Below are 23209 nucleotides of genomic sequence, written 5' to 3' on the forward strand. Positions count from 1 at the left end.
CATGGCTAAATGATAATGAAAAACGAAGGATAACCATTTCACCAGGTTAAGATGAATCTTTATTGTTTGCAGTATTTTGCCCATACATTACTAACATTATATTTAATGTGCTGTAATATATTTTCTTATTACATAGGCCCTACTTCATGCAAGAACAAAGAAAAGACTGATCAAACATGAATTAGAAACTTCAATCGGTAGTAGGCTCAAATCTTGCAAACGATGCGAGATATTGAAAAAAATCTCGCCTTTATGGTAGCCCTGCCGATTTTTATCAATACGTCTTTCAGTTGTGTCTGTAGAGGGACATTGTGAGGAATGACAAAGAGATTCATGTTCATATATGAATGATGCGCTGTTTAGAGAGCGGAGGTTCAGCTAATCTATATATTAAAATGTTAGGTTTATATGTTTGTCTCCAAAGAAAAGTTTATATGTTTGTCTCCAATCCTTTCGACATTGAGATCTCCAAAACCACACACGCTAAAAATGTGCTGTTTTCACTGGTTGATTTCAAATTTTGTGTATATTGTCCATTTGTAATGGAATATTAAAAAAAGAACATGGCTGTTATTTCTTTATTACACTTTTTAGGGGTATACTGGAAGTGCTGAAATGTTAAAAAGTATAGCATTGTATCTTATGAGTCATACATTCCAACACAACACAGTTGTATACATGGGTTGCATGTCTCTCAGGCGTTTGTTTCATGGTCAAATGATAATGAAAAACCAAGTGTCCAGTCTAAGATGACTCTTTATTGTTTGCAGTGTTTTGCCCAATGAACACCATATATCTATGACATTATAACTAATTAAGTATGTAATATATTTGGTTATTACATACTGCACGCAAGAAGAAAGAAAACACTGATTATACATGAATTAGATACTCTAACAGGAAGTAGGCTCAAATCTTGGAAACGGTGCGAGATATTGAAAAAAATAATCGAAAAAATCTCCCCTTTATGGTACCGCTTGCCGATATTAATCAATATGTCTTTCACTTGTGTCTGTAAAGGGACATGTACAAATGTTCTGAGGAATGACAAGGAGATTAATGCTCATATGTGAATGAAGCACTGTGATGAAAGTGCAGGTTCAATTAGTCCATAAAATGTTAGGTTTATATGTTTGTCTACAACCCTTTCGACAATGAGATTTCGAAAACCACAAGTGCTGGAAACGTGCCGTTTTCGCTAGTCGATTCCAAATTTTGTATAGATTGTCCAGTTTTAATTGATTATTTAAAAAAAAAACGTGACCGTTATTTCTTTATTACATTTCTAGGGGTACACTGGAAGTTTTTTTTTTTTTAAAGTAAAGCATCATATCATATGTTATACATTCCAACACAGCATAGGTGTATACATAGGTTGTATATCTCTCAGGCGTTTGTTTCCTGGTCAAATGATAATGAAAACGAAGGATAACCATTTCACCAGGTTAAGATGAATCTTTATTGTTTGCAGTGTTTTGCCCAATGAACACCATACATTACTAACATTATAATTGACTGTGTGTAATGTATTTTTTTTATTATATACTGCATGCATGAACAAAGAAAACACTGATCAAACATGAATTAGAAACTTTAATCGGAAGTAGGCTCAAATCTTGCAAACGATGCGAGATATTGAAAAAACCTCCCCTTTACGGTATTCCCTTGCCTATTTTTATCAAGACGTCTTTCACTTGTGTCTGTAAAGGGACATGTACAGATATTGTAAAGAATGACAAAGAGAGTCATGTTCATATGTGAGTGATGCGCTGTGTAGAGAACGCAACTTCAGCTAGTCTATATATTAAAATGCCAAGTTTATATGTTTATCCGCAATCCTTTCGACAATGAGATCTCGGAAACCACAAGTGCTGGAAACGTGAAGTTTTTCCTGGTCGATTCAAAATTTTGTGCAGATTGTCCAGTTCTCATTCAAATGTTCGAAAACCGTGTCGTTATTGTTGTATTCAACATTTTAGGGGCCGTTTTGAGCCCATAAGATTAACATTGTTGTAGGCCGAAACTACGGTGTTAGGCAACCAGTAGAGAAGTTACATAAGGCAGATTGACGGTCATTGCAGGCGCTTTGCTTAAATCTGAATGGTAAAATCTATTGCATGCTGACAACTTGAAAGACTTCAAGGAATGAAATGAGACTTACTCGGATGGATATTGTTTTATTAGAAAAAATATTTCCACTTGATATTGTGTTACTTCTACAAATTTGCTACAAACTCACTCCAACATCTATACATAGCAATTCGCTTCCTTTGTGAGTCTCCTTACCTTTACTTGTGTGAGTAAGGAGACATGCACAGTGGGAAGGAGATTCATGGTCATAACAGAACGATGCACTGTGGAAAAAGGAGCAGGTTCAGCTAGTATTCTATTAATGACTTAGATGTGTTATTAGCCCACAAATTTACATTTAAATGTCACATAAATAAAATGATTGCAGAGTCATACAGAACCCTAGTGTTTCTAACGAGGAGTATAAGAGACCTATATAATATCCAAGCTTTAAAATATTTTTATAGTAACGTTTAGGAGAAAGTGGCATACTGTTGTGTTCTTTGGGATATTATTCATAAATTACAAGCAAATAACATAGAACGAGTTCAATTCAAATTTTTGAAACATCTTTATTTCAAATTGTATCGTATATCAGCAACTAAAAGTAAGATCTGTTACTCTTCTCTTTAACTTAAACTTTTTACGCACTCTATTCACAGTAGACATTTTCTTATTTAACAAACATATTTGTACAAAACAGTAGACTCAGTCACAGACAATTGTAATCTACTCCAACATCTTAATTTCAATATACCAAAATGATTGATCATTGCGTAAGAATTTGATATTTAACGGAACGAGATCTTTACTAAAATCCACTGTCTTCAGTTACAGCTTGTAAAAATTTCCATCAATTGGTTCACCAGTGACTTCTGTTATCGTATCTCTACATCAGTGGCGGATTTAGGATTTTGTTTTTGGGGGCGCTATGCGAGTTCTTCTTAGTGGGTGTATATATGCTGGGTCTATGTAGGTATACAGTTATTATATATACTGTAATTTCGAGTAGGGGGCTTGAGCCCGATAGCCACCCCCATAAATACGCCAGTGCTCTACATATTTGTATATTCTCAAAAATAGTAGGCCTACTTTGAAGAGACATTATGTATATAATATGAACAAATTAATTAAGAAGTGTTACCTCTATGAGTTTGAATCTACACTGGAGACTACTTTTTCAATATTTATACAACTATTATTTTATTATTTTAATTTTGTTTTTATTATTTAATTTCTATTTAATATATGATTATATGAATATACCTGTATTTTTATGTAAATAGGGTTTGGCTCTATAGAGGACCATTATAAATAAATAAATGATAATATCTCTAGAATATATTACAGTATAACGCTATATATAAATAACTGTTTGGACTATTAATATCGGATCTTCATTATATTACCCAACTTTACGTAGTGTTTCATATGAAGTGAGAATCGTTTCAATGGATATATTTATTCGTGCAGTTTTACTATACGGACCCATGGTATAAGTAGTGATAGGAGTAGGAGTAGGGGTAGGGGTAGGAAAGAGTTAGAAGCCCCGCAGGGGTTCGTTGGGTTCTGTTCTCGACATAACACGGGCAAATTTAAGACTTCCCTAAATTTTTCCATACATTTTACAATCTGTGGATCCATAGATTAAAACTGCACCTATTTATTACAGTTCTCCCTAACCCACAGCATCCCTTAATTTTTACGTAAAATTTGTTTTTGGACGAACTCAACTGTTGGATTTTCAAATTTCTATCTCCGAATAACCAGGACCATCTAATTAATAATCATCCAACCTCGAATACAACTACAGATAATTTTATTTAAATCGATATCAAACATTATTTTACGCATAGTATAATTTAAAGAATAAAATCTGAATAGATGTTTGATTCTGTAATCATTAATCAAATATATATGTTTCCAAATTTTTATTGTCCATTTCATGAAATGAACTAAACAATTGACTAGTGCCAGTTTTTAAAGAAAGTACACCAGTAACAAAAAAGAAAAACTTACTCCCAGCTATTGGCAATTAATGAACACTTACACTCTCTTCAGTAAATTCTTACTATGTAAACAAAATATAAAATAAAAATGAAAAGAAATACAATGTTCATTTGATGTACTCCTCAGCAGACCCGTATCCACGGGGGGTCTAGAGGGGTCGGGCCCCCCTATAATTTTGCTGCCGCCCTCTAAACTTTACACGGTAGACTTGTAAATGAACTATAATATGGTGATGAACTATAATATGAATGGATCGGACCCCCCCCTAATTTCTACCGTCCCCCTACATTTTTGGGCTGGCTACCGACCTGCTCCCCAGGCACTCAACCTATTTCATACCACGCTTCTCTTTTATCATATACTCTTCCCAGCGTCCCCCAAAAGTAATTTCTATTTTGTAATAAGTTGTTTGATCATTGTTTTTCGCCTTCAGCTGTGTATATGTGTAGCCTTGAGCAAATATTAATGCTTGGCCCCTAAAACAAAATGAAGTTGGCTCCGCTATTAAAATATGAAATATAAATATCCCCTTCTACAATTTAAAATCTTTAAAATAAAAATTATATTTCTAAGGGTCCCAGTTTGTGATGCTTTATCTTAGGGAAATATAGTTTATTCATATGATTAGACAGCAACGGCACTTCACCTTATTTTCAGTTCTTTTGGAAGTGGGCTCATTCAATGCTTCACTAGTTAAATTGATGGGATAATATTTTACACAATTTAAAATCTTAAAAGTAAATACATTATTCTGGATGTCCTAATGGTAGACAGTTTACTCAAATGGTCCCAGATCACGCTTTCGTTATCTTTAAGAGACTTTTTTGGGGGGAGGGGAAGGTGCGGGTTTTGTGAAACTCTTCTTCGCTTCATTTATAAATTCATGTTCCTATCGTGTCATATGGAGTAAGAAAGTTATCTTGAAGTGAGCCCCGTCAACGACGGGAAGCTTAAATGGGAGTGCAGTTGCCTCCTATACCTACCCTTTCGTAAGTTACGACCTGTTTTGGAATCCTATGCATGAGACATCTGACAATTATAACAAAATGCTGCTGCAAAATAACAAATAAAGACACTTACCTCTACTTATTTATGTTCATGACTGTACAATCAACAAAACATTGTAAGTCTTAGCGTGATTCTAATAATTAAAACGGAGTAATTAAAAATATTATTCTGGAGTTATTTGGATATGATATGTGGAATTGGAACTAATATTCATGAAACCTGCTTCATATTGGTTACATTGATTTAATATAATTGGTACTGTTTAGAAGCACGTATTTGCATCTTTTCGCAGAAGCTAAATAATAATTGGCTTTTTCAAATTATCTATAATAATTTTACAATGCATAGATTGTGTTTAATTTTAGTTATAGGTACAAATATACTCTCTTTCATGCAAAGCATGATGCAGGTATAATTATTTTCTTGAATGTCTAGTGACGTTTAGTACTGCCCCTTCAAACGAGACAAGAAATAAGGTTTCCTCGTGGTGTTCCGTAATATTTTAAGAATTCTAGTCCCAATTCTCGGAAAGGTTTTTCTTGTCTTCTCTCGATTTTTCTTGTCTTCTTCGTAAATTTGTGTGCAAAATTTACACCCTGTTTTTCTCTTAATTCCATCTAGAAGTTCAACCCCATCACGAGAGGTATGAAATGAAATGAAATTTTTAAGTTTTACGTCCCACGGTTATGCCGGTTAGGCTAAAGGAGACGGTGATGATGAGTGATGAATGAAATGGTGGAAGGAAGAAAGTGGGAGGAAACGGGAGAACCCCGAGAAAACCCACGCATACGGTGTTTGTCCACCACAAAGTTCGCTTGGTGGAGGCTGGGATCGAACCCGCGACCCCAAGCACCAGAGGTGAACGCTCTATCATTGAGCCACAGCGGCCCATACCACGAGAGGTTCAAAGCGGGTATGATATAATAATATTTGAACCATATCTATTATTGCAGGATATTGTGTAGTGACTTGGTATTTTTAAACGTGGATAGTTTTCGTTTTACGAATTTATAGTTTTTATACTATGGATCATATAATACTGAAATAGCATTTGAAATTTATTACATAAATGAACTATTGCTGCCCACGAGACCCGAAAAATTTATCGTCTCGTTTCGTCTTGTAAGCAACACTACTGACATTAATGTAAATTTTCATTGGAGATTGGATTGAACAGGAATCGAACACAGCGTGATTGAATAAAATGTAAGTAACTGGATTGTATTTACATAAATTGCAATCGAAGTGAATTAGATTGGAATGTGCTTCAGTGATGTGAAATACATTGAATTAGATTGGATTTAAGTGTAATGAAGTGGAGAACAGTTTAGATAGGAGTACAGTTGAGTGGTCAGTTTTGAAATAACTGAAGTGGAAATAATTTAAAATGAAGTGAATGATATTCGACTGAAATGGTTGGAAGTGACGTTGGTTACATTGGATTAGATTTGAGTGGGCCTGATTATACAAGATGGAAAAGTATTTCGTTAGATTATCGTAAATGGGTTGAGTTTAATTGGATTGGATTTGAAATCACTGCTGGTTCCTAAATCCTTATACCTGACACTCCTCTTTATGAAGAATTCTCACTTCATGGCCTCTCTTTTTGTTAGAGCCCTACTCATGCTAGTTACATAATCTACCATTACATTCAAATCCACCTTCATTTAAATACGTTCGTTGGTTTGACCTCTTTTCTGATTTCAGATGTAGCATTAAATAGTCATATATTAAATAATAATAATAATAATAATAATAATAATAATAATAATAATAATAATAATAATAATAATAATAATAATAATAATAATAATAATTTAATTCACATTATACTCCCATTATAAATCAGATTATTATTTAATTGGCACCCAACAGCGTTTACAACCACAGGTGCACCTGAATAGTAGGTATATAATACATGCAATACATATTTGGTACAAGGAATCAAATTTATGCAGCAATCACATAGACTATATCTACTATTAAGTAAATTATACAAGCTATGCTTAAGTTGAAACTGCAGTCGAAATCAAAATTTTAACATACAATAAACTTAATAAATATTTTATAAAATATGACGTATCATAAAAAAGGGAAGATTACACAAAAAAATAATTTATACCGTTAAACAAACTTCATATTAAGATAAAAGAGGATCTAGTAATATCTGATCATGTAACTAAAAGGTACAAAATCTTAGATCTAGAAGAAAAAAGACGCAAGGAAAAAAGAAGTAATAGTTAAAATCCAGAAATAATGATCCATACAAAAGTTCAAATGTCACGATTGCATATTAAATATATAACACTAAAAATGTTTTGTTAACTGAATAAGTTCCTAACAAACTTTGTAGATTACAACATTTTCTTGCAGTATCAATGCAGGGGCGGATCCCGGACCGACTTCTGGGGGGGGGATTGTCATACTGCTACTTTTATGGGCTCCAAACTTTGGGATGGGTTTTATTTATATATATAAAATCAGAATTCTCTCTTCTGGGGAGGGGGGGCAATTGCCCCCTGGATCCGTCCCTGTATCAATGTTTTTATAAATATATGTTTTTGTATTAGAAACTTAAGAGAGAAAAGGAATAAAATTTGTATTATTATGATAAGGAATTTTTATGGAAACAAAACCATCAATAAAGAAACATTCACGAAGAATTTATGAAAAAATAAATAAAAATATATCGCCTATCAGCTAAAAACAAAAGATGTAATTCTTCGAATATACTTAGCAAATTAATATCTTTAAAATCTTTCAACTTGCATCTTAATCAGGCTAGAAAGTTATTCTAAATAAACTCAACAATATTTACAGAGTTTGTGGCTTGATTGATCCAAATCGCAATAAAATATTCCAAAGGGGAGCGCACATTACATGCGGAGAATTTTGCAAGTATTGGAAAAAATACTGCAAAGCCATTTCAACATTGTTATATTTTTTCTGACAGATGTGATTAGCCTACCTGTAAATGTATTGTGAAATAATAATTATTCTCTAAGATCTTTAACTTTTTATTGGGCAGTGTTCACTCAAGCAACATCGCATTCTATTGCACTATCTGCACGAATTATAACTACAGTGATCATTTAATTGGCATTATTGCTTTCATACAACATTCATATACATGATTTGAAGTCACTACTTTAGGTGCTTCTAATCTTCGTCAAAAAGGGACAGTCAAATTTATTATTGTAGAAACTTTATCTCCTACGTTCCGCGAAAGTTCTTTTCTTATATTTTTTGTTTGTGGTTTCTTGCTCTGTAGGAAAATATTTCAACGAAACTGTAGGTAATTACTGAGAGTATTCTTATGATACAGTATTTTACCGTAATAGGGCAATGCTGCTCAGTAGCTACACATAAGACCAATTTTATGGCAATGTTGCTTTGAAATAAACATCCTATATTTTGTAACCAAAGTACAAAAACACTTTAAAAATTACGAAATTATGATCAGGAAGACATGGTTCAACCATAAATTTTAATAGTAATGCTATCAATGCTTGCCCATTAAAGGGTTAACGCAGGTTCCAAACTTAATTTCTTGATTACCTATTATATACACTATTAATAAGACAAAAGATTAATTTTCCAGGGAAAAGTTATAGCTTGAGTTTTGGCAGTATTCAAAGGTACCATATTATCCTCTGGCCATTTAACTGATGTATTAACGTTTTCTTGCAACATAACTTGATCTTGGGCAGTATTAATTTAATTAAAGATTTTAATGTCATCAGTGTACATCAAATATTTAAAGATTAACTTATCAAATAAATCATTTATGTAAACCTAAAAGAGCAAAGGGCCCAGATTAGAACCCTGAGGTGCTCCAGTTGTTATGTTATAAATACAGTAAGTAGAGCCATTATACCTAACTCTAAATTTCCTGTTACTTACATATGAATCTAGCCATTTTATTATATGATTTGACAATTTGTACTTGTAAAGCTTTCTCTTTAATAAATGATGAGGCAGTTTATCAAATGATTTTAAGAAATGAAATAAATAACATGAGTTTGACCACCAGGATCGAATAACAGAATGTAGATTTAGGACAAAACTTGCCAAGTGTGTAATAACTGATTTGCCTACCAGATGGATATTATAACTGATTTACAGCTGATAAGTATCCAACTGATCACGGACAATGCTATACAAGTAGTTATACACAATTTTTTACAAAAAGTTTAGGAATAACATTTATAATAGAAAAAGACCTACACTTCATTGACATTCTCATCTTTAGTCTCGGGTATGGGTGTTACTAGCTTACAATCTTTAGGATAAATATTTACATTTAAGCTACAATTAAACACGGATGCTAAGACCGGTAAAATCACTTTGACCACTTCTTTTATATTGAAAACAGGTATTCCATCTATATCACACGCTGATTTGATCTACACTTTTAGTTGTAACGATAGGTGGTTTTCTAACAAAGAGTTTTCGATAATGTCAAATAAGTATTTGTTACTATCAGTAGTTCGGAATCTGTGATAAACTGGTATAAAGTGCTCAATAAATAAGTTACCAAAGAACTCACGATCTGTGATCAAGGAATTATTTTTTTAGCAATTTCAAGTGAAACTTTGTTGTTTCCCTTACAAGGGACGTATGCGAACCGTGACAGATATTTGTGAAAATTGGTACCCTGACTAATCGTGGATCGCTAATCATTGCGGTGATAGCCACTTGGTGCGGAAATGCCTTGTTTACCCGCTACGTATAATATATATACCAACCAGTGACAGGGTGAGACTGTGCCGAGTTATACCCCAAAAACGCTGGAAAAAGGCAGAAAATGAAAATGATGTACAGGTAACCTGATACCAATGGAAGTGAAACACGTGACTAAGAACACGACAGTACTGTCACACAAGCAGTTGCAATCCCAATGTGAGTTTTTCAAATAGAACTTATACAATTTTATGGCATTAAAACAATCAGCATAAAACGTGAAAGAATATAAGCAAAAAGTGAGTTATTAGTATTGCCGAATAAGGGAGATATGAGACTCTAAAGTTCAGAGATTATGGGGTCCGTACAGAGAAAATAACAAATGTGCAACAACAACAAGACTGCAGAAGGAACAAATGTACAGTAGGGAGTAAACCACAGCATCCAGTAACTAATGTGCTTGATGCGTCATGTCGAGTGGGGGCTAGCGCGAGAAATTTACATATTTTGGTATACTATCTATAGTTTTTCTGTTGTAGGTATTGGTGTATTATGTTAAAATATTTTGCGCCTGTATATTACTGGTAACCTGAATGGAGTGTGTTTTATCTTCGTCTTTGTCTCACATGCTAAAGTATCCTATGCTGTCGACTGACACCTTACACAGGTCATTAATCTTTGCGAATCGATTCTGACATACTTTCTTGTCACAGACCTGTTATCTTTCGTGACACAGCTTTTCTGTAGTCTTTTCAGGCGCTGCATAATCGTTTCTGTGGTTTGGAATGCATACGGGATTTTATGCAGTGTTGCAACCTCAAGACAGTTCGTTTTATAGTTCTCAGGGACGGTTTGAAATATCGATTCCACCCTAACGCCATTGGAATTGTTGAGCTACAGGAAGACTTGCTGTTCATATTTCACATGGAACTTTTTCTTGCTACGGATACTCTAACATGTGCCCTTTTTTTGGATGAATCCTGTATCAAACCCGTTAGTCACTGAATGCTATGCATGCTGTAGTTTACTACCTACTGTACATTTGTTCCTTCTGCAGTCTTGTTGTTGTTGTACAGTTGTCCGTTTCTCTGTACGTACCCCATAATTTCTGAACTTTAGAGTCTCATATCTCCTTTATTTGGCAATACTAATAACTCACCTTTGACTTATTTTCTTTCACGTTTTATGCTAATTGTTTTAATGCCATAAAATGGTATACGTTCTATTTGAAAAACTGTAAATTTGGGTTGGGATGGCAACACTGCTTGTGTAACAGTACTACCGTGTTCTTAGTCACGTGTCACCCTTCCAGAGGTATCAGGTTACCTGCACATATTTTTCATTTTCTGCCTTTTTTCCAGCGTTTTTGGGGTATAACTCGGCATAGCCTCGCCCTGTCACTGCTTGGTATATGTATTATACATAGCGGATAAACAAGGTATTTCCGCACCGAGTGACTATCACCACGATGATTAGAGATCTACGATTAGTCAGTCTACCAATTTTCATACTCCAAAATTTCTCGGAATTACTATTTAACTGATTTTCTATTTTGCTGTGGTAAATGCGTTTATCGTCTTTTATTTGAATTTGGAAGACTTCCGATAATTGACAAATGATAGTCTTCATAATTGTATGTAAGTTTGTACCTTTAATGTGCTAAATTCGTAGTTTTTAATATGGGAATAGGTTTTGTAGAATACTAATAAGGATATTTTAATGTTCTAGAACTGAATTTCAAAATGTTATTTACCGTAGTTAATACAATTACATGGTAATGATACAAAACAGCTTCATTAATATACTTATGTTTTTAGCTAACTATTGTAGCAGTCCAGTCAGTATTAGTCTGAAGTTGATATAATGTATAATAATCACCTTCATCAAACTGAAAACTCTCAGCGAACTTATACATTTTACAACTCTTATGTAGGCTTAAAATATATTAGTTTCAATCATTCTGATGAAAAGAATCAGAATTCATTATACATTGATTATTCTTCCTTGACACTGAGGCAGTGTTGGTGATAACAAGATCAAGAGCAGAGGGATCATTTATGGGGGCAGGGAGGGGCAATTGCTTCCCCCAATGAGTTATAATGTATTCCTGGAAGCTTTTCACTATTTAACTAGTCAATTTTAGATATATTAAAGTTTCTAAATATGAGGTATCATCCTCAAGAGAATTCATACCTGGAATTATAGTTCAGGTAATTTTCAAAGATCTCAAGGGAAAAGGTTGGGTGAAAATAAACATATGTATGATATCAAAAGATTATTCAGAGACGTGTAATTTCATTCACTTTACACACATTCATTTTGAAGTTCGAGATCAGGCCTGCAATTCTCCATATGTTTCTTCTCATTATTGTCAGAAATCTACCACCTCTTTGTCATGACTCTTCATTATATAATATGTTGGCTCTAAAACAGAGATATGTGTCTGAAAAAAATTGTAGTGTTTATGACTGTCGGAAAACCAAGTTTCTGTTGCCGCAATCATGTCATATATTGCAGTGAGAAATAGAAGAGAAAAACACTACTCTTATTTCTTAGTCCTCGAACATTTTGATACAAAATTTTAAGGTCGAGATTCATCATGCCTAATAGTAGAATTATGGTTGCTAACAACATATCTATGATTCCGCCACTTACCATATAATAGTTCAATAAGAATACATGCAGGTCACACTTTAGAATCAGTAATTGAAGAGAAATCTGATTCGTTCAGCTCTACATGAAATGAAGAATAATTATGTTTGTCCTCCTACATCTACATTCCACTAATCTCAACTAACAAAAGTATCTGCGGCGAAGAACCGGCAGAATGGTATCCTTTGAACTTGGAGTCGGTGGTCCTCCAATGGTGGGATCTGCTTCTCTCGTCGATCCTGCACCTATCCTAATCGTGTGTCGAATACCCCTTGTTGTCCTGTTCCTCTTGGTTTTGTGTCGCTGAAAAATGATGACTTTGGAGCTCAATGAATCGGGAAGTATCAGGCTGTGCTTGAAGGTATGCGGAAAGGAAATGAGGAAACTAGTCCTGTTTATTCACAAATATGCATTTACAGAAGCTGTCTGAGAATGTACAATCTTGATCAAAGTTTCCTTCCGATGAATTTTCAAAAGTTCATGATTCTGTCGTTGATAATGCAGTTTAATAAAATAATACAAATTAGCATATTAAATTCACAGTTACTTCTAATACACAGTCACTTCACAGTTTACTTTTCAGACTATTGTAGACTACTTCACTTATATTCAGTTCCGTAACAATTTCTACAACTTCTTCACTAGCAACTAGCGGGTTGAATCTTGTCAGAAACAGTGTCATTTTCTTTTTATTGACTTAAGTACCAGATTTATATTACCTGAGAATCGGGTCTCTTCGACAACTTGAGTTCGGTAAATTATTAACTTTTCGAACTTGAAATTGCTTATTATTGCTGGATATTGTACGGGACCAAAATGAAGGTGTTAACTTAGAGAGCAATCGCTCATCCTTTTCAATTTCACTATTATCAGTCAAATTTTGGAAATGACCTTGGTCGTTGATACTAAGAGTTAGTAGAATATCTAGTTCCAAGTCCTGGTTTGAAAAGGAAATTTTACGGGTATCCACTTCTCTTAACAAAGAGTTTATCTTTTTTATTTTATTTTTTTTTTTTTTTTAATTTAAGAAATTCTTACAGAAGTTCACTTTTCATTTTGCCTTTACTGAACTCCATACCATCATTATAATTTAAATCACTATAGAAAAACTTATTTCAATTTGCCATCTGAAATACCTTATTTCCTACCACTGGATCAACGAACACAAGCAGGAAATTTATCTTTCTGAACACAAATGTTACATTTAAACTCTAATTGAATATGTTATTTCTTACTTAGTTGCTCGAAATAAGCAGAGTGGCATTTTCTTTGTCATACATCAAATTTAATATCTTTTTCTTTTTTGGCTTTCCATAGGTTATTTTGATTACATTGTGAACAACCACCATCTAAAGGTGCCGTCTAGTATGTATATAATAACACAAGTTTTAAAATGCAATAAACAGAAGAAAAAATAAATAAAAATAGAATCCAATTGGCCAAAAAGGAATGTGATAAGATAAAATAAGAACCAGATCCTCGACCTGCCAGCGGATATAAAATTATTCAACCCACTCACAACGCCACTTATATAACGTTGTGCAACTTAAGAACAGAGAAGATGGAAGAGTCCCTGCTTAGCCACCATAGAGTCTTACGGCAAGATATAATAGCCCACCCCAGGAAACACTACTCCTTTGGGGAGTACATTTCGACTAACTGCCACAGTGTTTCTAGTCCCATTTTGTGTAGAAATGGACACTTACTCGTTGGTGGTGAATAGCTAGAAAAAATAAGGAAAATCGTAGACCGAGAAATGATTGATTAGACCAATAATAATAATAATAATAATAATAATAATAATAATAATAATAATAATAATAATAATAATAATAATAATAATAATAATAATAATAATAATAATAATATCCTGATCAATTTTTATTTATTTCTAGCAAAGTTTTTACATACCCTTATAGAGCAGTATTAGACCTACCATTTTATACGTACGAGCTTTGTTCTTTTGGGGCCACAATTCTTATGAACAGTTATTTGGTATTTGTATGGTATTTTATATAACAGCTCTCTGTTACAACATTTGTAATAATTATAATCACAAATGTGACATTCGTGTCAGTAACTTGGTCTCCTCTTGCTAGCTTTTTATGCCTCACCCTCCTAAGAGGTGCTCCCGAAATTGGGAACCACTGGAATTAGAGGAAGGCAAAAAAGAATTAATTGTTTTGTTGTTTTGATAACGACTTTAGCGCCCCTCTTCAACACGCTTGTACTATGAGACGGACCTAAAGTTTAACATGGAGAACCACATGAGCTTTAATCGGGAATTAAACCAGATTTGGCATATACGAGAAAAATATATTTATTTTGGTGAATGAGATTGGAGGGGAGAACCCATGAGATATGACTTTCATATGATTTGTTCAAGTGTACTGGACTGAATGAAGTACATTAGACTGGATTCAGTTGGATTCAGTTGGTTTATTTGAGGGTAGTTTACTGGCTTGACTGAAATTAAAAGTTGTTGCAAAAATGTGGGATTATGGTATTTAAAAGAAAACAATTGTTCAAGAACTTAAATGAAACATTTTTATTAGTCATTAATGGCTCACATATACTAACACCTGCTAATATTAAAAATCAAATTAAATGAAAATTCGATTGGAAGAAATTTGTACTCATATTACAGTTGAAAGAAAACGAAAACAATGCCCAATATTGATTACAGTTAATACCTGGGGTAAAAGTGAGGGGGATCGCAGTGAGACGCCGTTCTCCCACCTCCAGAAAATATGTGGGGCGTCTCCCACTTTCTAAAAAATATACAATGAGCAAAGATAGGTATAGGAGACGGCGTCACGTCATGCATCCCCCTACCATTTCAGATCCACTCTTACCCTTGGCCTATACATATAATTTAACCAAACCATATCGAAAGTTAAAATGCATAATTTTCATAAAAATATACATATTATTCATGATATATGTTTCCTATTACCCCACCCGATTCAATACTTTCCCCAATAGGTACAATTAAAGCTATAGAGGAGTCAGCAAGAGATGGTCTCTGACAGCTCACAAAAGGTGGTCACTATCGCGTGTCAAGGGTTTTATTTGGTGCATTTATAAAGGCAATTTAATTAATGGTCCGTGGTTGCTTAACACTAGCACCAAAGTAGGGGCTGTATTTCCGTCAGCATGTGGTAAGAAACTTCAGAGACCATCTATTGGTGGCCCTACTATAATAGAATATAACAATTAAGAGTGGTGGAAATAAGTAAAATATGCAACAGATGATGCTCGCACCAAGTTACTGATTTATCTTTAATAAGTAATAATATGCACACTAAGACACACAGCTCCAATAACTAACATTATTAATCAAATATATTTCTTAGAAATCACTGTTATTACTGTTATATAGTACCAGTAATCCCAAAGATAGATATTTAAGTTATCTTCCGATTCAATTTATTAGCTGAAACAGGGGGTAAAAATGATGGGGGACGCGTCCGCTTACTTCCAGAAAATATCTGTGGCGTCCCTCAACTTTTTAAAAAAATACAATAGGCAAAGATAGCTTGGGGACGCGTGACGTCATGCGTTCCCCTACCTTTTCAGATCCACTTTTACCTCTGATGCTGAACACAATCTTTTATTTTTCACATTGCTATGACTATGTGAATTTATATTTTTCCAGCGTTTAAAGTTTTTAAGAATGTTTGTTGAGCAGTATTAAGATAAATATTGTATGTAAAATGTAATAGTTATGAAAAATGTGAACGTACTCAAAAGAGATCGGTGCCGGAGGAAGATTGTAAATTTTATAACATCGGTAGGAGTGTCAATGCAGTCTTTGCTTTGGGGACAAGGAATTTGGGAGTGACTTTTCGCTTAAGGAAAGAGGAATATTTTTCATTAGTATCCTGTATTATTATACTGTATATTATAGTGCCTGTCAAAGTTTTCCTGACAGGTGATTCAGCTTACCTTTGAATGAACAAATCAATGCATTTTCGATAAGAAAACTACCCATTCGAAATATTTTTTGTGAAAGCCTTTAATGGAGATAATATATACACCAGTGTATCTAACTTTTGTAACTGATATTTAGATCTAATACAAAAGAAAGATTGTTTTATTACTGGAATGTATGCGATTTTTAAAATGAAAATAATAATGTTATCAAAATCAAGAAATAACTTTGCCTAATCGAAGTATATTAAACGTTAGTTCTGTTTCACAGTAGCTCACAGTAAAGATAACTGTGGTAAATATAGCATATTAGAGACGAATAATGTTAGGAGTTTACATAAGTAATGGACAAAAAAGGAGATAATAACCAAATTCTAAATAGAATTTTATCTTGAATATCAGTCTTGCGGTAACGCTAACAAGAAAAGTGAAAATTAACTAATGAGTGGTTCCAAAAATTAGTAAATTTTATCTGGCCATTAGTAAGACAACGTGTGCGAAACAACTCTAAAGCAAGTCGCGACCAAGAACAGAGGCAGTATCATAGCAAGTGTTAATCACGTTTCTGATCTATTTGATTTGAAACTTCGTTGGAAATGTTTACCAGATTTTGGCCAGTTGGTGCGAAACATTTCTTGAAAAATAGAACACGAGAATCATAAATGTTTACCTTAAAAACAGCCTTCGTTGGATCATCAAATGTAGTACTGCAACGTTAAATCATTTACATAAGGTAAGTCAGTACTGTAAAGTTAGTTGTACTATATATATATATATATATATATATATATATATATATATATATATATATATATATATATATTACTGCCAACTTGTTTCCACTAGGTGCCAACAGATGTCCTAAAATCTCACTCTTCATCGAGGGGAAACTTCACAAAAGAGTTGACCTTTGGATAAGGGACAAAAAGGAATATTGTCAAAAGAAGTGATTGGAAGTCTCTTCAAATCCACCTGGGATAGGCCTCCTTTTCTGACCAAAGTTACACAGGCCTGGCCTCTACCACAAGAACTTAAACGAGAAGGATCAAATTTGAAAATTTAGTTTTGGGAATTGGTATTTTGAAGGTCAAGAGGTAAAAGATAGCAGTGATGAATACATTATAGCAAGACAAATAATAAAATAATAATAATAATAATTGCTTAGTTATATCTTTTACTTCTCCAGCTTCTATTTGAAGTTTCCCAAAGCTAAATGTTTTGATACAGTATTTCCCAAAGCTACACTTTCCCTTCTAAGTCCTTGATGTAACTATTCCTAACTGGAAACTGCATGATGTCATAATTACCTTCTGTCACTATCAGTAGCATTGAAGGCAGAAATACTGTATATGAAGTAGGCAGAGCAGCTTGACAAATTACATGGAATAGTGGTCGCTGCTGGCAGCTAAAGAAAAGCATCAATCGTATTCTAGGTACACGTGTAGAAGTTAAGCTTACTGGTACACTCATAATACTGCTGGAGAGTTGTGTCAAAAAAGAAAAAATAACTACAAGTTCTAAAGTACGTAAGTCCTAAAACCAATCAGCATGTCGAAATTCTAAAACTCATGTAACTGCCTCCTCAAGTTTTAAAGTGCACCAGTCATAAAAATCAGCCTGTCGAAGTTCTAAAAGTCATGTAGCTGCATAAGTCTTAAAGTACACCTGTCATAAAAAAAAACAGCATATCGAAGTTTTAAAAACCATGTAGCTGCACAAATCTTAAAGTGCACCAGTCATAAAAATCAGCATGTCGAAGTTCTAAAAGCCACGTAATTGCGCAAGTCTTAAAATGCATCAGTCATAAAGATTATTTATGTGCATGCTCTTGAAGTGCACAAGTTCTAAAGTATAGAAGTCTTACAGAGAATCAACATGAGGCAGAAGTCCTTACAATCATCTAGCTGCATAAGTCTTAAATATCTTATATCTGCACAAATACTAAAGTGTACAAGTCCTAAAAATCAGGTAACTGCATAAGTCCTAATATTCATTCAGCTCCACAAGTCTTAAAAATCATGTAGCTGCACAAATCTTAAGAATGTCAATCCTAAGTGCAAGTAAGATTGAGGAATGCCATTTTATTGCAAACAGAGAAGGTCCGAGTCTACCTCGGGCATTACATATGAATATCTCGGATAATTTACACGTGTGCTGGTCGAATTTCTATTTGTGGAAAACTTATTTTCAGCCTTGTTCCTGAATGAAAACATGCTTTGCTTGACATCACTCAATGAAATTCTGAAGATCTTGTACGCTGAGAAATTTGTTGTCCGTTTTCTTGTTTTGTGGTGCTTTGGTGACGAACATAGATGAATGTTTTTTGCTAAGGTTGTTTTATACTTTTTTTTATCTGTAGTAATATGTTATAGAGTATAAATAGGTGAAAAACAAATCACGAACACTATAACATTTTACTTAATGCTAACATTAACAAACAAACTGTGTTCGTTTTTCACATTACGTAACTTCTATTTTCATATGAGTAAAAGAGCATTGGTTTGAAGTAACATTGTAGTGGTTCACCAAACAAAACCAATAAATGTTCTAATAAATACTGCAGAACGTTTAAATCTTTATTTATCGTGTATTTTGATGACTACCTTTTCTTACTACCTAATAGTACATATTTAAATGTACACTAAGGTTACAAGAAGCTGGAATTTGCATAGGTATCATATAAGCCCAGGCTGAAAGTGATAAATAACAAAAGACTCTCAATTTAGGTTTAGGAATCATTCTCAATTTTTTTATTACTTCCACACATTAAGACTTTATGAGCATCATCCGTGCTCGATGCTTGCCAAATTGACCTTCTCTCGCTACATTTCCTTTCTCATCACACAGTGACCAGTTGGAAATGACTTTCCTGACGTGTCTTGCTGGACAGTTGATTTAAGTAACATCTACGACAGGATTTTCACTTAAATAACCCCTGTACGCCAATTTAGGTGTCTCATCCCCTGGGGTTAGCACATAAAACCTATCATGGGGATCAACAATGATATTTCTATCTCCGTAATCCCCATGCTTCTTCTTATACCACACAATCCCTATGAGAGCTAAAGCAATAGCGCTCATACCAATCGCTTTTAGGAACATTGCTTTCGCAGTGGCGTAGCATACGACTAATAGTGTTGCATATTTACCTGACACTCCGACAATAATAGTTTTCACAAATTTTCCTTTACCCTTTCCTCCCCCTTTACAACCCTTTTTGCCGCAACCACCATAGTATCCTCCATAACCACCGTATCCTCCATAACCACTGTGGCCAGAATGTCCTGATATATATCCTCCATATCCTGAACCAGAGCCTGATCCTTTACCACCATATCCCGATCCTTTGCCACCATCCCTATGCATAGCAGCTGTAGAAGAGAAAAGAAATAAATCAAATTTACTTTCAGGTGGAGGATATGTCACTGTTAGAACAGTACGTCAATACGACAAAACAAACAAACAATACAATACAATATATTAGTTAACAATCTAATTTGTTACATTTACAAGTAGTACATAAATAACAATTTGTTCCAGTCAGATGAAAATTGTTATTTATTATTGGTAACTAGCGACGTAAAGGAATCATTAATGGGAATTAGAGATTTCAATATAGGAGGGCAAATTATAAGCAAGATTAAGTATGCAAATAATATGGTTATTATAGCTGCAATGGAAGAAGGACGACAGGAGATGACTGACAAAATTGTTGAGACTAGAAAACTATATGGAATGGAGATCAATATTGAAAAAAAAAAAAATCATGAGAATATCCCGTGGAAACGCGATCTTACGGATGAGAGTAGAACAAAGAGAACTTGAAGCGATAAATCATTTCAAGTATTTTGACAAGAGAGGCTTACTGCACCAATGAGATCAGGTCAAGAATTGCCTTAGCCAAAGAAGTATTCAACAACAAAAATCTTACTGCATTGTTCCTATATTTGGACATTACAGCAGTTAGAAAAATATTTGGAGAACTTCGAAATGTGGTGTTGAAGGAAGATGGAGAAAATAAAATTGACGAAGAGAGTAACAAACGAAGATTTTTAAAACATATAGGAGAGAAGAGGACACTTTAAAGCCAGTATCCTTCGTACGAAGGCTAATTGGATTGGAGACATGTTGCGAAGAAATTGTCTTCTTCATACCACCATAGAAGGAAAGATGGAAGGAAAGCGAGGAATAGGAAGAAGAACAGAACTGATGGATGATTTGAAGACTAGAAGAAAATATTGAGAATTAAAAAAGGAAGCTGAAGATGGAGAAAAATGGAAGAAACTTTTCCAGGCACAAACCTAAAATTCAGACGAAAAAACTCATTAGTTCCAGGACTGCCAAAGAAGACTCAATAATAATAATAATAATAATAATAATAATAATAATAATAATAATAATAATAATAATAATAATAATAATAATAATAATAATAATAAAGACGTACCTTTTTTTTTTACTCTCTCAAAAACTACATGAGAATTTACCCACTAGCATATCATTTTTTCAGTTCGATGTGCGCTTTCTATTAATGTAAGTAGGATTGTGACCAGAACATTAAGACAGAAGAGGCCAAGGTTATTTTTAGACGGGTGGTTTGACTTCACCTTATATTCATAAATACATAATAACAAATAACTGAAAATTAAAGGGGCTGACGATGGCCCCAGAGGGGCTTAATCTGTCCTGGCCATTCCATAGCTACACTGTAAAAAAAAAAATCGTTGTGTTATTTCAACGACATGACTATGTGTTAACACGATTGTGTTGAAATATAACACAAACAGGTGGTTAGTAAAACTCACTCTCCATTTGAAGTTAAGTGTCAAATGCCGGTAGTTGAAATGACAGACAGCCTCTGTTAAATTAACACAAGTGTAGAATCTTCGGTGTTGTTTTCTGCGTGATTGCCAAATATTTTTGGCATCTAATTATAAAGGATTATAAATTGAAGCTACAGACAAACACAGTAGAAAGAAATAAACAAATCCAGGTATACGCAAAATTTCAACGTGCGAACCGCGCGATGTGTTTTCAATTGTTTTACATGTTTCTGAAGAAATATGTCAACAGCGAGAAACAACATCGTATTACTGTGTCACTTCTACAATGCACTAGAGCTCACCAGTCAACACCACGGACTGCGCTTCAAAAATGGCGGAAAACAAATAGAATCATGATTAAGAGGCAAACATATTATAGGGATACAGGTAAGAGTTTCCTATTATTCTTGGTGAAGGATGTGTTCCGCACCATCAACAAATACTTCACAATAAATATTGGGGAGGACGACAAAAAAAAAATTATGAAGATTTTCTATATGAAGTGTTCTGTAGTTTACTATTCTTATTTTAAAATCAGAATCTTCGGTAAGCGTAAGCATGCACACCACATGGTTTTCCAACACAGAAAAATGATTACATCAACACCACACACGGAGTTATTTCAACACCGAAATAGGTATCGTAGTAACACAGAAGTGGAGTCGAACTAACACCAAAAACGGTGTTAATCTGATGGTCTGACTTTGAATTTTAACACAGGGAGTGTTGAATTAAAACCAAAACGGTGTTGCTTATACGGCTTTGACCTTGAATTATGAAACAGATTGTGTGTTGAAATAATAAGAAAATGATTTTGAAGTAACACAGGGATTGTGTTATATTGATACTTGACATGGTGTAATATTAACACACTACACACTGAGTTACTTTCTTCGTGTTGATGCAACACCGCCACAAGTAAAACTCAACACTTTTCTCCACACTACCGACCCTGACATGGTCTCAAATCAGCACCGAAAATACTAACACAGATCCGAATTTAACACCGCTCAACACCGGTTGTGTGCTAAAGACGTAACACACACCCTGTGTTAACGCCAACACTGCGGGGTCTGTGATGAACTAACACCGCATAGTGGTAGTCAGGCTGGAACCACTGCCCTGTGTTAAAATTGAGTGGAATTAACACAACCATTTTTTACTGTGTACAGATATGGATATGTCTCTCATTTTTGGTTACTCTTATCACTAAAACAAATCTTAAAATTTAGGAGTTAATTACAATTTTCGACTATATCTCATTAGCCGTACTGAGTACTGTGATAACGGTAGAATATATATCACATTAACCATACTGTGTACTGTAATAACGGTGAGCTATAACACATTAACCATACTGTGTACTGTGGTAACGGTAGACTATATCTATTTAACCATACTGTGTACTGTGATAACGGTAGACTATAACTCATTAACCACACTGTGTAATGCGATACTGGTAGGCTATATTTTATTAACCATTTTCTGCACTGTTCTCTTGCTAGTGTCATAATGAAAACGCTTGATAAGGGTGTTCTTCAATACCTGATTCATCTTAATAAGTGGCGTGATTTTTGTACAGTATTCAAACTTTAGGTTTACAAAAACAGCTTTCTCGTATCTCTCGAAAACTATGCATATACAGGATAGTAGGTAACTCCACCGAAAAACATTGGGAGACGATTCCTTATATGAAATGAAAGAAAAAAGTTCTAATAAACATGGCCCGAAAAACGTCTCCTTTCAGAGTTATGTATGATCCATTGAAAATTCGAAAAATCACTTTTCTAAACTCCCTAACTTAGAAACTATAGGACCTATCCCAAGCGGTTTAAGGAATTACACAGGAACTAGTATGTGCTCTATCTAAATATCTATGTTTTACCATCCTCCGTTATCGGTGAAAGGAACTGTAAAAAGGAAGTTGAAGTATAGGGATACTTCTTTAAGTACTAGTGGTGCGTTCGTTTCGCTAGTACTGGTGAATTCTGAAACATGGATATTTAGATAGAGCGTATACCAGTTTCTGT

At 34.1% G+C, this 23209-nt stretch overlaps 1 protein-coding gene across 1 annotated transcript in view; it reads right to left on the reverse strand.

Annotated features, from left to right (window-relative positions):
* Nucleotides 1-18832: 18832 nt before the first annotated feature.
* Nucleotides 18833-23209, reverse strand: part of LOC145665828 (uncharacterized) — a 90983-nt gene continuing 86606 nt past the window's right edge. The window contains exon 2 of the mRNA XM_081732945.1: nucleotides 18833-19727. Within this exon, the coding sequence (XP_081589071.1) occupies nucleotides 19252-19727 (476 nt within the window). The 3' untranslated portion in view covers nucleotides 18833-19251. The remainder of the gene's footprint in view (nucleotides 19728-23209) is intronic.

Source organism: Thermobia domestica, chromosome 12 (genome assembly GCF_964235325.1).
Source record: "Thermobia domestica chromosome 12, izTheDome1.hap1.1, whole genome shotgun sequence".
In the NCBI taxonomy this organism is placed as follows: Eukaryota; Metazoa; Arthropoda; class Insecta; order Zygentoma; family Lepismatidae; genus Thermobia; species Thermobia domestica.